This window comes from Mytilus edulis, chromosome 4, assembly GCF_963676685.1.
Source record: "Mytilus edulis chromosome 4, xbMytEdul2.2, whole genome shotgun sequence".
Taxonomy (NCBI): Eukaryota; Metazoa; Mollusca; class Bivalvia; order Mytilida; family Mytilidae; genus Mytilus; species Mytilus edulis.
The window spans coordinates 94,700,785-94,717,874 of NC_092347.1; the positions used below are offsets into that span (position 1 = coordinate 94,700,785).

Genomic DNA, 17,090 nt, shown 5'->3' on the forward strand with positions numbered 1-17,090 from the left:
TGTAAATCTTACTTTGCTGAACATTATTGCTGTTTACAGTTTATCTCTATCTATAATAATATTCAAGATAATAACCAAAAACAGTAAAATTTCCTTAAAATTACCAATTCAGGGGCAGCAACCCAACAACAGGTTGTCCGATTCATCTGAAAATTTCAGGGCAGATAGATTTTGACCGGATGAACAATATTAACCCTGTCAGATTTGCTCTAAATGCTTTGGTTTTTGAGTTATAAGCGAAAAACTGCATTTTACCCCCATGTTCTATTTTTAGCCATGGCGGCCATTTTGGTTGGTTGACCGGGTCACCAGACACATTTTTAAAACTAGATACCCCAATGATGATTGTGGCCATGTTTGGTTTAATTTGGCCCAGTAGTTTCAGAGGAGAAGATTTTTCTAAAAGATGACTAAGATTTACGAAAAATGGTTAAAAATTGACTATAAAGGGCAATAACTCCTAAAGTGGTCAACTGACCATTTTGATCATGTTGACTTATTTGTAGATCTTACTTTGCTGAACATTATTGCTGTTTACAGTTTATCTCTATCTATAATAATATTCAAGATAATAACCAAAAACAGCAAAATTTCCTTAAAATTACCATTTCAGGGGCAGCAACCCAACAACGAAATGTCCGATTCAACTGAAAATTTCAGGGCAGATAGATCTTGACCTGTTGAACAATATTACCCCATGTCAGATTTGCTCTAAATGCTTTGGTTTTTGAGTTATAAGCCAAAAACTGCATTTTACCCCTATGTTCTATTTTTAGCCATGGCGGCCATCTTGGTTGGTTGGCCGGGTCACCGGACACATTTTTTAAACTAGATACCCCAATGATGATTGTGGCCAAGTTTGGTTAAATTTGGCCCAGTAGTTTCAGAGGAGAAGATTTTTGTAAAAGTTAACGCAGGACGACGACGACGGACGACGACGACGGACGACGCCGGACGCCAAGTGATGAGAAAAGCTCACTTGGCCCTTTGGGCCAGGTGAGCTAAAAATGTGATACTACCAAAATTCAAAGCTGATCTGTGTTTTGTGAAAATAAGCATTGTGTATAAGTTTCATAACATTTGGTTGAGGCAAACTTAAGTTAGAGAACAGAAACTTTGTTAAAGGGCATAACAGTAAAAGTTATACCACCAAAATTCCATCTTGATCTGTTTCTTCTAGTAATAAGCATTATGTATAAGTGTCATAGCATTTGGTTGAGGCAAACTAAAGTTAGAGAACAGAAACAAAAAATCAGCAATTTTTCCATTTCTAAAAGGCCATAACTATAGAACGATTAAAGTGATGCCACCAAAATTCACACTTGATCTGTGTTTTGTTGTAATAAGCATTTTGTATAAGTTTCATAACATTTGGTTGAAGCAAACTAAAGTTAGAGAATGGAAACCAACTTTGGGAGGTAGGGATGTATGGACGTACGAAACAGACGGACGGACAAGGGTAAAACATAATGCCCCCTCTGCTACAGCTGTAGAATAATACCTGTATACAAATTATCCTGAAATCACATTTATGTCCCACTCGCACTATCATTTTCCATGTTCAATGGACCATGAAATTGGGTAAAAATTTAATTTGGCATTAAAATTAGAAAGATCATACCATAGGGAACATGTGTACTAAGTTTCAAGTTGATTTGACTTCAACTTCCTCAAAAACAACCTTGACCAAAAACTTTAACCTGAAACTTGCACTTTCATTTTCTATGTTCAGTGGACCATGAAATTGGAGTCATAACTCTAATTTGGCTTTAAAATTAGAAAGATAATATCATAAGGAACACGTGTACTAAGTTTAAAGTTGATCAAACTTCAGCTTCATCAAAAACTTTAACCTGAAATGGGACGAACGGTTGGACAGATGAACAAACGAACTGAAGCACAGACCAGAAAACTTAATGCCCCTCTTCTATTGTAGGTGGGGCATAAAAAGTGGAAATTGTTCTTCACATTTTACATAAAAATTATACAGCAGAAAAACATAATAGAATTTAACAAATCCTTCAATCAAAAGCCCAAAATATGTATTAAAACAGTCAATGCATAATTACAAATCAGAAAGGCTAATTAATTTTACATAATGATTCAAATCTTCACTGAACACTTTTCAATCTAGTAGTTTGAATGTTTTACAAATCTGTGTTTTATAAAATAAAAGTAATTTGTATGATTTATACAGACACATGTTCTATAGTATTTGATCAGTTCTGAAACACATGTAGCTTCAACTGACAGAAGTTTTAGGTCGATCAAAGAATCTGTCCTGGTTATACATATGATAAGCTCTGTCATGATGTGTCTTTCTTAAATCTTAAATTTGAATTAAGTCCTTCACGATTTCTGGCTATTTCAACTGCTAAAAACTGTATCCTCACAACTGTAAAAGAAAATATTATACTTTATTAAAGCTAGACTTGTATTCATAAAATGACATAACAGACAATGCTACAAATAAAGTTACAGATATACCCATACATGATAAAATTTAGTAGCTGTTCAAATTATCTTTCTCCATTTTTATTGGCAAAAAACATGTCAAAAGTTGGTAGTTGGTTATTAAAATGGTGTATAAACTTATTTTATAAAACACATCATTAATTTCATGATATGTCTTCAACTTTAAACACAGCACTATTTAAAAAAAATTCTGATTTTAGAGGCAAATAATTAAACAAAAATAAATAAGAGCAGTCTTGATAAAGCATTAAAAGATGAAGAGCAGAAGTTATCTCCCTTTGATATTACAGTTTTTCTGCTCCAACAATAAAAGTTGTACAACATGGACTAAAAATAAATTTCAATTAAATTTCTTTTACACACATTTTATTCCTTATGATCTAGTGTGTTTCCAAAATACATTCAACAGAAATTAGAGGCACTTGCAACAGACATGAGTGTTGTATAAGTCTCATTTAAATCAGATGAAAACTTAAATAAGTTATGCAATTAAACAACCAGATGTTCATATAATAACCAGTACTTTATCTCAAGTCCTGCATACAACCATGAGAAGTAATTTGCAATGTACTGAAGAATTGAATTCTTCTCTTTGTAATTATATCGTGACGTAAAATCATTGACAGAAGCATCTTGTGAATAATACATTCATAAAAGAATTAATTTATGTAAACAATTTTACAATACTTAAGAAATAATTGATGCAAGCTATACTTTATTGTAGTTTTAACATGGGTAGGCATTATATTCATGATTATTTTTGCTCCAGCGATAGTGAGTACTAAAATAACACGAATATAATCCATACCCATGTTAAAACTACAATAAAATATAGCTTGCATCAATTATTTCGATTCTGATAAGGACAATTAAGGTAATTTCTATGTCCAATGTGTATCAGTATAGAGGGATTGTGTAGGCTCTTCTGTAAACATCCCTTTTTTGTTTGGAAAAAGCAAACGACTGGCAATGTGATTTTTCAAAGGGAGGAGTTTTGAACAGCCAACATGGTTGTTGTATCTAGGTCAAATATGTAAATTTCCATTTGCAGCAATGAATGAATCAGTAACAACATGTGCATCATTTAAGAGTTAAGAAGTGTTCTAAGTTAATAAAATATATTAAATGCATACCAATTTGATAAAATTATTTTGCTGTAGTCAATGTATGCATGTGCAAACAAATTTTATTGAATTTAGAGCATGGGTTTATTCACAAAGTGAAAGAAGCACGTCATATTAGAATATAAAATAACAAGAACATTCAATGCTATAACCATAAAATAATAACTAGTTATAATTCATTCCTATGCATTGATGTGATGTTGTCATGGGAAGTATGTCATAATAAAACTCTTTACCTAAAAATGAATTTTCTTCAGAATAATCTTGTGTACAATCAGTTCTAAGTAATGATCCCATGTTATAATCTTCAACCTTTTCTTTGTAAAACTCACAAAATGAGCGCCATTTCTGAAAAAAATATATATATGTAGAAAATGAAATAATCTGATCTTTCTTTCAAACATTTAAGAATATAAACAGTTTAACATTTAAACTTTTATCATTGTATTACACTTTAAATTGCTAAATCTCAAAATACTTGTATTCACAAACTCTATAAGCAAAATTGTTCTAAAAGGGAGACAAATCCAACTATTCCCACAGCATAAAGCTATATATTTTACAGTTGTCAATTTACCGGTAAGTATTAGAAACATGATTTTTTTATTAGTTGTTATTGGGTATGAACTAGCTTTCAATAACTGAGTACTCTCAGATTTGTACTTAGTGTCTTTTGTGGGGTTTTTTTTGTGCTTCTTATAGATCAGACGAGTTTATTACTTTTCAACTTATTTTTATAGTTTGTTCTTTATATGGTGTACTGTTACACCAGTCCCAGGTTAGGGGGAAAGTTTGGTGCCAGTAAACATGTTTAACCTTGTCTTACTCTATATCAGCCTAATACCAAGTTGAAATTTATCAAAAGATATGGAACTTTTCTAGTGAAAAGAAAGCCAACAAAAATGTCTGTACAATTAAATTAAAATCTTCACAACCACATCCATATAATCTGAATACTTTTATAACATGATTTAATATCAGATAAAAAGGAATAATATAAGAACCTCTTTTCCTTCTGCTGATTTCATTTGCTCAACATCAATAACATCAATCTTAAAATCTGGGAACTCATCACGGAAATGTGAGTAGATGTCTGTGTCTATTTTTGTTAGTTTCAGTATTGCAGGATTAACAGAGCTAATCAACTGAAATATAAATAATCAAACATTTGCAGTAAATGGCCAGTCACAGATTTTGGTAAAAAGTGTGCATGTAACTTTGGCTCTTGAACTATAACTGAAAATCAACAAAAAAAATAATGCATTTATCTCTTTTATCATCTGAATATTTACTGATTGAATTCTTTCAAACTATATAAGCATTAGTTTAGATAGTAACATTTTTGACATAGCCCATTTACTGTTACTTGCTGTTTCTTGACCTATAACTATAAATAAAATATATTTCTGTAAACATGGAGATTTTCACATGGTTATTATATTTGTGATTTCAATGCATAATTTTCAGCTATAATCTTTCCTTGTGCTGGTTACATTCATGTATCAAAGGTAAAGTGCATCGTTTTATAAAAAAAAAAATGTGCACACAATTAACCCTTTAACAACCTTATAAAATTATATAAAGAACCATTCAATACTTATTGTAACAATTTTATATATGCAACAACCATGAAATTAAAGAGTGTTATCAGGCTTTTCCTTTGTTTTTCAACATTTTACTTTAACATTGTCAAGTATATAATATGCAGTCATATAGCTATTGTATCTTGTATTGTATACGGATATAAAATATTATAATGGAGAGCCTTGCTGTTGTTGTCAGCCAATCAACATTAAGCATACAGGTAAATGTGTCTGTCCCAAGTCAGGAGACTGTAATACAGTGGTTGTTGTCTGTTGCTGTGTTACATATTTGTTTTTCATTCATGTTTTTGTACATAAATTAGAACGTTAGTTTTCTCATGTGAATTATTTTACATTTGTCATTTTGGAGTCTTTTATAGCTGACTATGCTGTATGGGCTTTGCTCAGTGTTGAAGGTCGTACAGTGACCTAAAGATGTTAATTTCTGTGTCATTTGTTATCTTGTGAAATGTTGTCTCATTGGCAATCATACCACATCTTCTTTTTGTTATACATTTGTAGGTAATGTAATTATAAGAAATTATTTATAAATTTGTTTTTCAGTAACATAAGCAACTAACTTCCTTTAAAAGCATTTAGTCTGTAACTATATATATATAAAACACATGGAAACATACCAGAACATGTTTTATATGTAAAAAAAATGTTTGTCTATACATGTAATATAATAAAATCTTACATTAAAATATGTTTCAGCATGGTGATAAGCTTTTTTAGCCCATTCAAATTCAAGTTCTTCCTGAAAATAGAATAACACTCCATTTTATTTTTGTATTATTATTACTAATTCTCTAATCATATATATTTTTGAAAATATTACATTAAAATGTTATTATTTCTATATATTTTTAATGCTCTTTTGTTTTTCAACATCCTCAATTTAAAAAGTCAATTTGTACCACCTAAACATTTGTGCTTTAAATATAAGCCTATTACAATTTACAGTAAATATACATGTCATTTTTTCTTCTTAATACATAGTTTAACAGATTATTCAGTCTATATAACTAAATTTCTAATGCCATGTACTAAAACAACCATTACAGCCTTACTAAATCCTTATATACATGTACATGTACATTTGTATCCTTCATTTTAAATTATCTTTAATATATTTTCACCAATACTTTTACATATAATAAAGGCACAATGATTTAAATATATTTACCCTGTTCTCATATTTAGAGGCATCTGAAGATAAAACACTTGATGCTGACTGAAGCTGATTTGCATTCTGTAATATAAAATAAAGCGTGACTTACTTGAACACAGATACCATACATGTAAACATTGTATCACTTGATTTCTTCCAATAACATGTCAAAACCTTGGTGAATAGTTGTATCATTTGCAATCATACAACATCTCATTATTTTCATACAGTCATGACAGTAAAATTTGATTTAAAAATATAATTTTCTATGTTTCAATAATGGGCTTTCATTTAAATAGAATGGGTATTTCCCACTTTTTCACGCTTCTTAAAATTTTCCATTACCTTGTTTTATAGTTATTTGGTGAATTTTCAATTGGGTGCTTTTGGAAATCCAACTTGGATGTATTTGTCGAAGTCAAGACATATTAATTTAAGTTAATCATCATTCTTTTACCTTTTGTACATGTAGTGTTAGTTCTAATTGGATTTACAATTGTTATTTGAAATATTTACTATATTTAGAAATCGATTAGTGTATAAACCCTGTAATTTCATTAAATCATGAATTTTTCTTGCAAGAGCCAGTGTGAGCGTAAGACTTTCAATGTAGAATTCTTTAAGGTAGCACAATACAAAGATTTTTTACTTCCAATCACTAACCTTTAAAATGCTGTAACTTTCTTATGAATGCATAGAAAATAATAAAAGAGGTATATATTGATAGATAAAAGATTAATCTTTTAAATGGTTGCAATATGTTTATTATGCAATCATTATGTAATCAATTATTATGTAATTAGTGGCAAAATCTGGGTCAGTTTACTTGAATGAATTTAGCTCTATCATCTCTTTAACTATACAGAAAATTTTAACGAAATCTTAATCAACACATCATGGGCTTCAAAAGGGTGTCTCAAATTGTCTCTATGGTATACCATTCTCTCATAAATCTCTAATTAGTGTAAACATCCTAACCACATAAAAGAAGATAATGTTTGATTAGGTATAAAATTTGTTCTATACATTCTATCTGAAATCTGAGACACCCTTTTGTAGATAATGGCAATAGGAACAACATATAATAAAATCAACCCTCTAGGGATACTTATGCAGAAGCTAATTTCATTTGAAAGTGGAAATTTGCTGTAAAATATTTTAGACACAGTTAACATTATAATTGGTTACATAATTGTTGCATAATACTAACATTGCATTTATTTGAAAGAGTAATCTGTTAGCCTTCCAAAACTACCACTTTTAAAAAATTTCAAGCATTATTAAGAAAGTTACAGCATTTTAAAACTTGGGAGTTGGAGTTATAAAATCTTTGTATTGTGCTACCTTAATAAGGACTTTTTGCCTTTTCATTAATTTCAATCTTCCTGTGGACAATTTGGCTCACATACATTAAAACTTTGGCTAATTTTGTGAATCTAAAATTCTAAACATTTGGTTCTTTCTAAACTGAATTTTAGTTAGGTAGTTAAATAAAACGGGAGATAATTTTGCACCATTTTTTTATTATGAATTGTTGTCAAATTATAGCTGAGAACAGTATACATGTATCCTATATCTATGTATCTACAGGGAAATGAATCTGATAGGCTTTTTATTATAAATTTGACTTCACAAGATTTATGGATTTTGGTAGCCTCTTACTGACTATCAGAACTGCTCAATTAATTAGCCACATAATTCTAATTTAAGTATACAAGTTTTATCATAAAGTAGATAAATATTGTCATTTAAAATTACCAAAAATAAGTTTGATTTATTTGATGTGAAGTGTTTTATATATGAATTGTGAATTTAGGAATGCAATCAGTACCATTTTTTTTTATTACAGTTTGCATTCTGTGAAGAAATGAATGCAATTTTAACAAATTTGAATTGACAGAATACAAGTTTGATACACTGGCATCACTATTAAACTAGTCTGAATGACATTTTATTGATATTATCAGAAATTATTAGGATAATAGCGTTGTAATTTTTAAGCATGTTCATTTCTATATCTTATTTCTATTAACTATCAACATTAGGTAGTGTTGAGTCCTGTCAATATACATGTATATGTTCCTGATTGTTGTACCAGAAGAAGTCAGACTCAGAGTGAACTTAACAGAATAACAAGAGCTAATCTACCCCTGTTTGTATGGGTTAGTTTTCACACACATAATTGCTTGGTCTTCGGTGTTGTCTTTTATTACTTTTCAGGGGTATGGAAATATTTATTGTGAGCACTTTTCCCTGGGCAAGTAAAACTGTAAAAAAAAGTTACTTGCCCTGATGGCCCCAATAAATATTGATTTTTTTTTTATTGTTAACTTATAAAATTCTTTGCACTTTTTTTCATCACAAACATTTGTTTATACATGTTATACATGTATATGTAAGAATATGGTAAAGTAGGAAATGGGTTAACATCAATGGAACAGAAATCCAACAGCAAACCAACCAAATGAAATGACACATGTACATTTTAAAGAACAATTTTGCAGCAGTTTTGAATGAAAAATTGTAGCCATTGGGTACATATACTAATTTTAGAGGACAGTGAGTGAAGAAATTGAAACTAAATAATTCATTAACTATTATTAGTATTAAATGTTTTGTGTTTCTCTCAACTGACACGCTTGGATTTTTCTTGATAGTTGATTGGCAATTAAAATGTCCCTTCTAGTTACCACTTCAACAATGTATGAGGTTGACTATTGATCTATAAATAAGACAAATATTAATTTATTTTCTGAATTTCCTTTCAAGGGGCTTCCGTATTCTTTTTATGTACTTGTTTGTGTTTCATGTTTTCTACTCGACTTGTCATTCTTTTTGTCTAGCTTGCCTGGTGTTTTATTGAGTATTTATCAATCTGAATCCGGAAATTTGTTCACCTAATTTTGGTCATTTTGAGATAACTTAACGTTATAACACTATACTGGAGTGGCAGTTTTATTAAAGGAAAGGGATAACACAATAAAAACAAGTTCAAAATGGCGATTTTGTAAGCGACGAAGCAGCGCATCTATTTTGAGGGGGGATAGGACCTTTATCGGGACTCCAGGATCAGGTGTTTTTAAGCTCGGGATTTCGGGATTGACCCTTTCGCGATCCGGGAATTCAATTTTTCGAATTTCGGGACCTCGAGATAATTTTTTTTTCGTGTTTTTTAGCCCGGGATTTCGGGATCAGGACCCCTCCTAACCCCCCTCTATTTTGGACGGGCAAATATCCACTTTTTGATATGGGACGAGCTCTGACGTCCCATGGCCCCAGCTTGTCTTGCAAAACAGCCGTTGGACGTCGGAGTAATCTCGGACTAGCTCCGGTTACACAACAACGTCATAACGCCGTAGACCTTTTTCGGCTGGACTTTTACTCGTCTGAGAGCAAATTTTGTTCTTGACTTTGAGACCCAATGATTTTGCATTTGTCTGTACTTAAGTTGTTCCAGATTATCTTTCTTTTCTTACCAATCCTCCTAAATCAAATGCCATGCTTCCTGTCTGCTAAAAAAAAAAGTTCAATGTAGTAAAGTAGATTGATATATAATTTATTTTTTTCGACCTTTGAAGCGCAGCAGAGATTCAGATGCGTTTGAATCAACTCCAGACCGAATGATCTCGGACCTAAAACCTCTCGGAACATATTTGCTAAGATCAGCGAATTGCGATTTTGTCGGAAGATGTCATAGTTTTTGCTGTGATTTAATGATTATCACAAATTATCTGTCAGAAAAGTGCTGAAAACTAAATTTCATCAGTTGTTAACATATTGTTAACAGTTGTTAATGAGCTCATGTTCCTTGTTATAATATGCAACCCGATTTTAAATAAAGGATTACTTTTAATACTTTTCTATATGTTTCTGCCACTTGTATCAGTCAATAGTCCACAGAAAACAGTTTGAATCTACTGGTGTAAAATAGATGTGATTTGAAGAGCTTATGAAATTCAACATCAACCTGCATGGCCATTTAAAAAACTGAAGAGGCTTTTAATCTTTACTTAAATTTAGATTTAATTTTGTCTTAAAGGTTCTATAATGAGAAATGGCATTTCGAAATTAACATTGCGGAATAGGTAGGGTGGGTGGGGTGGGGTGGGATGGAGCACCACCTGAATCCGCTGAGCTCCACCCCACCCCACCCCACCTATTCCGCGATGTTTGTTGTTGCTTTAATACGAAATCACTGAAGCAGTCAGTGTCCCCCTTTTTTTCGTGACTGATCCTTGATCCGCCACTGTAAACCAAACTTATTTGTCAAATACATTTAGTACTGTAGCATAATATCTCGTTGGAAAAAACCTTTGCTCAAGATTAAATACCAATTACAAGACATGAAACTGAAGCTATTTTGGAAGCCTTTGCGATATAAGAACAAATATAATACAAAAATATAATACTGAGAAATACTGGGCAAAGGTTACCTTATCATACCTTCTCCTCTAGTGAAAACACAACATGGTTCCTCAGACTGTGTCAGCATGCCATCTAAAGCTGGGTTACCCCACGGTTCCTTCAAAGAATAAGATCATGATATTTAATACAAGATATCCATTACCCGACTGCTCATTCAGAGTTTGTTAGCATACTATCATATGTTTGTAACCCCATGATTGCTCAGAATATGTCACCATCCCATTAGAAGTATGTTACAAGACGGTTACTTAGAATTACCAGCATGTAATCAGAATCAGAATCATGTTGACCAACGACCACTCAGAGTGTCTCAGCATTACATGCCATTAGATAATAAAAATCTAACTTCGGCGTTTTATTGATATCCTTTACGAATTTTATTCAAATGACCAATGATTTAACATGGATAGTATCTAACATTACGGGCTTAATAAACAATAATATACTAGTATTAAAAATTAGGCGGTATTTGTTTTAACGCCTAAGGGATTTTTTATTTCATTTGGAACAAAGTGTTTGATTTGTGCAAAACATGGTATTTCATCATAAGCGCCAATAATATTGGTAAACTATATAAATAAAAGGTATGATTTCAAATGAGACTTTTGATAATAAAAATAAAACACAGTATACATCTGCTCAATTTTCGGTTAACCAAGATAATCTTGAATTGTATTTCCGAAATGTCAACAGCTGCTTTTTGAATCCGAGTTTTTCTGATTCTGTGCAATTCTGATTAGTTTTTTCTGGTTCTGTGCAATTCTGATTAATTCTGAGTCCTTAATTATTGCTAAGATTCGACTTTTTGTTGATCTATATACAGTTATACATATTAGTTGCTGTCCACGTCAGCTTTGCGTCTGGCTTTACAAGTGTTGTTTTTTGTTGTACATTCATACGTCTGTCTCCAGTTCCAACGATTAGATACTAAGTACACGTGTGGTTAAATGAAAATATACAGACTCGTTTTGGTCTCCGTTGGAAGTATGTCCATCTTGTCCCCTCGAACATGTGAACAATATTAATTTGATACACTAAGGGAATTCAGTTTTGTATGAGAAATAGGAATATACTCGATTAATCGCCTAAGCAAGTGGAGGTCTAACGCTTGCTTTGCGTCAAGGATACCATGTGTATTGTACCCAATCATTTATTTGTTACATTAGCATTAAGGATGCCATGTGTATTTATTTGTTACATTAGCATTAAGGATACATGCATATTGTAGCTACTCATATATAATATTTGTTACATGTAAAATGGCACAGAAACAGTTGTAATATTTTGGCACAAATGGAATACTGTGTTTAAAAAAAAATACTAGCTTAATTGCAATGCGCCCAGAATGCCGTTTTGAATAAGAATTCTACAGGTACAGCCAAAAATTAATATGTTAATTTTTAAAGACGTCCCTACAGATACGAGGATAATTAACTAGGTGGGAATAAACACGCCAAAAGATGGGCAAAAGAATATCCTGACCTCCTTCAAAATGAAAAATCTTCTCTTTGTCGCGAATATTTTTTTATTTCCCATGGGAAACTCCAATACAAATATTCAAATCTAGAAAAGTACTGCTATTGCGCTTAATATTGGATTTATTTAAAGCAAGTACCCGTTGGTAAATCTTTGGAGTACAGTTAGAAAATATTTGGTTTAAAGGGGAACAATGTCATAAAGGGCACGATAAGTGTTATCAACTTCATCACTCAAATGAAATTTATACAAATATATATTTACTAGAATTTGACCATAAAGCTAGTCTGCTTATAAAGGGGTGTAGTCGTGCCAATATACGATCGATACATGCTATATAATATTTGGTTAAATATGTATGTTATAAGTACGACACACACATCCTCTTTCCTTGCAACCTTACGTGTAAATGTGTTAAACATAAAAAAAGTTAATATGAATCAAAAAGCATTTATTCTACAAAGTTCAAAGTTAAAAATTCAAAGTTCTTTATTTCCCAATTAAGGACCCTTGACGGGACATAGTGACAACAATACATTCTCATTCATAACACATAAACATATAATGAAGATAAAATTAAAACATAATTCACATAAAGCGGATGAGATAATATCATAGAATATATATAATCATATAAGATGTCAGAACATAAAACAATTGTTATAGTTATTTTAGTTCCTTCAAAGTTTTGTATCTTTGATTTTACTGCCATGCCAGAGTGCCAATAAAAATAGTTTAATAATTTAATAATTCCACCATATAAAATTGAGAATGAAAATCTAGTTTGCTAACAGAGGTCCACAAAAAAATACAAGTCCGTCACTAAAATGGAAAAGAGATCAAGGGCAAATGCATTTGGACATGTTTGTAAGTGGGATTTTAGATATCGTCTTAACATCCTCGTGACTAGTGCACAAAAGTAAATATTTTTTTTTACCTTAATGCAGAATTCACCAAGGGATGATACTAAGAGGTTTAGGCATCCAAAAAAAGTATATTATTATGTTTACAAATGCATATATATACATATTCAACACTCTAGCATAGCAGTAGCAGGTGCAAGTTAAGTCTCACTACTCCTTAATTAGTATGTTCATGTTTGGCTTTAAGACATTTCATGATAAATCAACTATTTATAAGAACATTGTTAATGGCAAATTTCTCAAATAATTGCCTAAACGAGGCTGTGCGTATCTCCAGAGTCGTCGGTCTTAAAAAGCAAAGTGTTTAAATATTCGACAAGTCCAGAAATTTGATAAAACTCTGCCTCTGCCAATAGCTCGCGTAGAATGAACTCACTGGGTGGAAGCGTGCCTTCTTTAATGCAACCATCACGCAGAAAATTCAATATGTATCGGAAGTGAGTTCCGTCTCGGTCAATGAAATGACTACCGTCCGGTTCAGTTTTAAGTTGATGGCGTCCACTGAACATGGCAGCTAACATAGACGAAGAATCACGTGTCAGTGTTGTTAACGATGTCGAAAATTGTTGTCCACCAATATCCAGTTTTATCTTGTTTTCTTGAATTCTGTACATTTCTGACATTTTCTGAAAAAAAGAATTACACAAAGCGTATCGTTATCAAAATGTTCGTTCTTTGTGTGTTACCCTATATATACAAATTATTTAAACATGATAACATTATGGTTTCTAATGCTGTAAAACTAACATCTAACCCGTATGTAGTTTCAAGATTTATTAAAGTTGCTAAACCGCAAACTTATAGTAAAGAAACCAGTCAAAACTGTATTAAACTAACATTCAGGAATATGACATTTGTTATCCATGTGTTTGATGTGTTTGATGAGCTTTTGATTTTGCTGTTTGATTAGTGGCTTTCCGTTTTGAATTTTCCCCGGAGTTCAGAACTTCTGTGATTGTACTTTTTTAGAATGAAAATATACAATATTTGAAATGTTAAATCCTGCATTAATGTACGTCAAAAGTTATTTAATAATTATTTGAAACAAGTTTATAGTAATGGTCAGTAATGTAAATATTCGCCTTTAATCATACATTGATGGTTATGGTATTTATTTGTTTTGAATATTTTAGACCAAACCAATGACATTCTCACCTGTAGTTCGTGATGAAAGTTCTCTCTTTCTCTCTCAAACTCATCTCTTTGTTTGTTCATGTCTATTAGTCGACGATCAAACGCAACTTCCATTTCTTCCATTTTCTTCAGATGTTCAATTTCAAACGCTTCTATCTTTTCTTCATTTATTCTTATGAGATTCTCGTAGTCCTGGAGAGCAGAGTCAAGTTTTCTGTCTTTTTCTTTCATCGTTTTTTCCATGTTGTCCACATAGTTTTCGCGCATGCACAGATTTCGTTCCCTATGCCTAAGATTCGTATCTCTTTCGTCAACATATTCTTTAGCCCTTTGGACAAAAGCATTAAAGTTAACATGTAAGTTGTCGATCATACTCTTTCCAAGGTGGTCTATTTGTTCGTGAATATCAACTTCCCAGTTGCTTGTTATATCATCGAAAATATTTCGTTCATACAGAGGACCAATAGATGTGTCCTGAGGACAATCTGACGAGCCTGGACTATTTTTCCAAACACCATCTCCTTTACATATTTCCATAGCAATAATTGGTCTAGTGAAATCTGAGTCTATCATCAGAGCTTTTCCTACAGATTTGTCTCTGTCTAACAATAGCTGCCATTCACTATCCGAGTCAGACTTTGCCCAAATGCGACTTTTTTCATTTTTATGAATCTGATAAATATCTCTTAGTTTCCATTCTAGATGACCAACCTTTTCAAGTTTACTAAACCTTACATTGTGGAACTCTTCAGCAGGTGCATTGGCCAACATTATTTTGAATGAGTTCAAATTATGTTCGATCTCCTGTGCCCTGGAATAAGCGTAGACGACAAGTTTCATTGGTCGATGACCTTCTGCTATACCATACCACTGAATTAACATCCTCCATGCGTCCTCGTGGACAACATCCACTGTGTGGGCGTAATCTCGTCTTGTTATAATCGGACCTGGGTGTGACCTCGAGTGATATAAAAACTTTCTGAAACTTGAAATTCCAGTATAACGCTTTAGTTGCTCTAACCATTCGGCGACAACAACGTACCAAAAATCACCCTCTATTTCCTTTTTCAAGAAGAGCTGTTCAAGTATCGCTTTTTGTGTCGATAAATCTGTGTTGCTGTGCTGCGTTGGAATTGCGGCCATTTTCCCGAAAAAAGAACGTGTATGTCCTCTATGTACTGCTTTAGATACTTCTGAATTCGAAATAGTTGTGTTATTGGTATTAGTATTACTGCCACTACTAATACTGCTATTAGTTCCAGTTGGTTCGGAGTCAACCTGCATTACTCTGATCTGTAAAATTAAGATGAAAGCAACATGAAACACAAATATCTTATCTGCAACTGCATGTATACAATGTGTATTTGTGTTTCGGAATGTCTTGCAGATTTCATCAATTATTTATTGAACGAATTGATTGCTGCATAATTACTGTTAAATTTGTTTCAATCGAAAGCAAATATTTTTGTGTGACTACAGATGTTTATATCCATTGTAAGTGTGACTTACATTAAAAAATCTTATTGTGATACCCTGCGATTACATGATCTATTTTTGAATGCAGCGAGGATTAATTTCAAACATAGACGATATAATTGACATGCTGCCAAATTAACATTAGTTTTCGAAGTTATTAAAAAAAAACAGTATTGTAACCAAAATATCAAGATAATATTGAACTGTTATGAGAAATACTTACTAGGTTCTGGCCATCTGCAGCTGATAGATCACATGAAGAGGTTGTTTAGTATGTATAATCAGAAGGCGCGTGCAGATGATATATACAGATAACAGCCAGTGAGGTACTGTGAAGGGTGCTTAAGCAATGTTTTTTCTTAATATATAGGAATTTCTCTTAGTGTTTTCGTCATTATTTGTACACTCCATATCTTAGGTTTTTTCCATTTATTTGTTTATGTATAAGACAAATTAATATAAGACCATCATGTATTTCCAATTTAACAGGACGTTAACTCTCTATCACGCGTGAAGGATTAAAACAAAATGCAGCCCCGATAGACCACTGCATATAAACAACAATACTATTTGTTCATATGCATCAGTCACTAGGAGGACTTGACTCAAAAAGGTATTTTTATAATGGATGTGATGCTGCTTCTGGTGTATGGTCAAGAAACACTAAACATACTAGTTTACGTGACTATACATGTTTTATTCACTCAATTTACATTTCATTTCTTTCTATTCTTGTGTATTGTCTATTGCAATTGTGTGTGATATAAAAAACAATGTACTGACTATGACTATAATGGGTCCTCTATTGGAAATACAATCTATCTTATCTTGTATTACATGTATATGCATGTTCTGATATAATGCTACTACAACAAAATGGAATGTAAATAATAGCAGAATTTCCTTGTTTGTAAGAGTTCAAGACCTTCACTATCAATTTCCAGATTTTAAGTTATTAGAGGTGAAGCAGATTTAACTGCATATGTAGTTCTATTGTGATAAATGAAATCAATATAGTCACCAAACTTTCAATTATTCAGTGAAAAAATACACTTTACAGTACAGAGAAAATTTAAGTTGAATGATATTTCTGTCATATTTTTTCCCTCTTAAAAATCATCTGTTTGATGTACGCCTCATATGCATAAAGAAAAAACCCGATGAGAAAAGAAGGACAGTTTTTTCCCATAACGACAACAACTTTTTCTTGGAAATACAAAAACAAACATATGTGTTGCAAACAAAATAAATGAGAATCTTGATGATGTAAGTTTCACTGAACCGGTTTTTGTTTTCCATG

General features: G+C 31.9%; 2 protein-coding genes across 2 annotated transcripts; both read right to left on the reverse strand.

Moving 5' to 3' along the window:
* Positions 1-2,025: 2,025 nt before the first annotated feature.
* LOC139521105 (protein PBDC1-like) lies at positions 2,026-9,949 on the reverse strand. The gene is made up of 6 exons (XM_071314383.1): positions 9,833-9,949; positions 6,372-6,437; positions 5,883-5,942; positions 4,604-4,744; positions 3,836-3,947; positions 2,026-2,395 (listed from the first exon to the last, which is right to left on the reverse strand). Exons 1-6 carry the CDS (start codon positions 9,854-9,856, stop codon positions 2,307-2,309), a joined length of 492 nt encoding a protein of 163 aa, XP_071170484.1. The 5' UTR covers positions 9,857-9,949; the 3' UTR covers positions 2,026-2,306.
* Positions 9,950-12,693: 2,744 nt separating this feature from the next.
* On the reverse strand, positions 12,694-16,118 carry LOC139521106 (uncharacterized). The gene is made up of 3 exons (XM_071314385.1): positions 16,014-16,118; positions 14,336-15,607; positions 12,694-13,806 (listed from the first exon to the last, which is right to left on the reverse strand). The coding sequence occupies exons 2-3, from the start codon at positions 15,596-15,598 to the stop codon at positions 13,432-13,434; spliced, it is 1,638 nt and encodes a 545-aa protein (XP_071170486.1). The 5' UTR covers positions 15,599-15,607; positions 16,014-16,118; the 3' UTR covers positions 12,694-13,431.
* Positions 16,119-17,090: the final 972 nt, after the last annotated feature.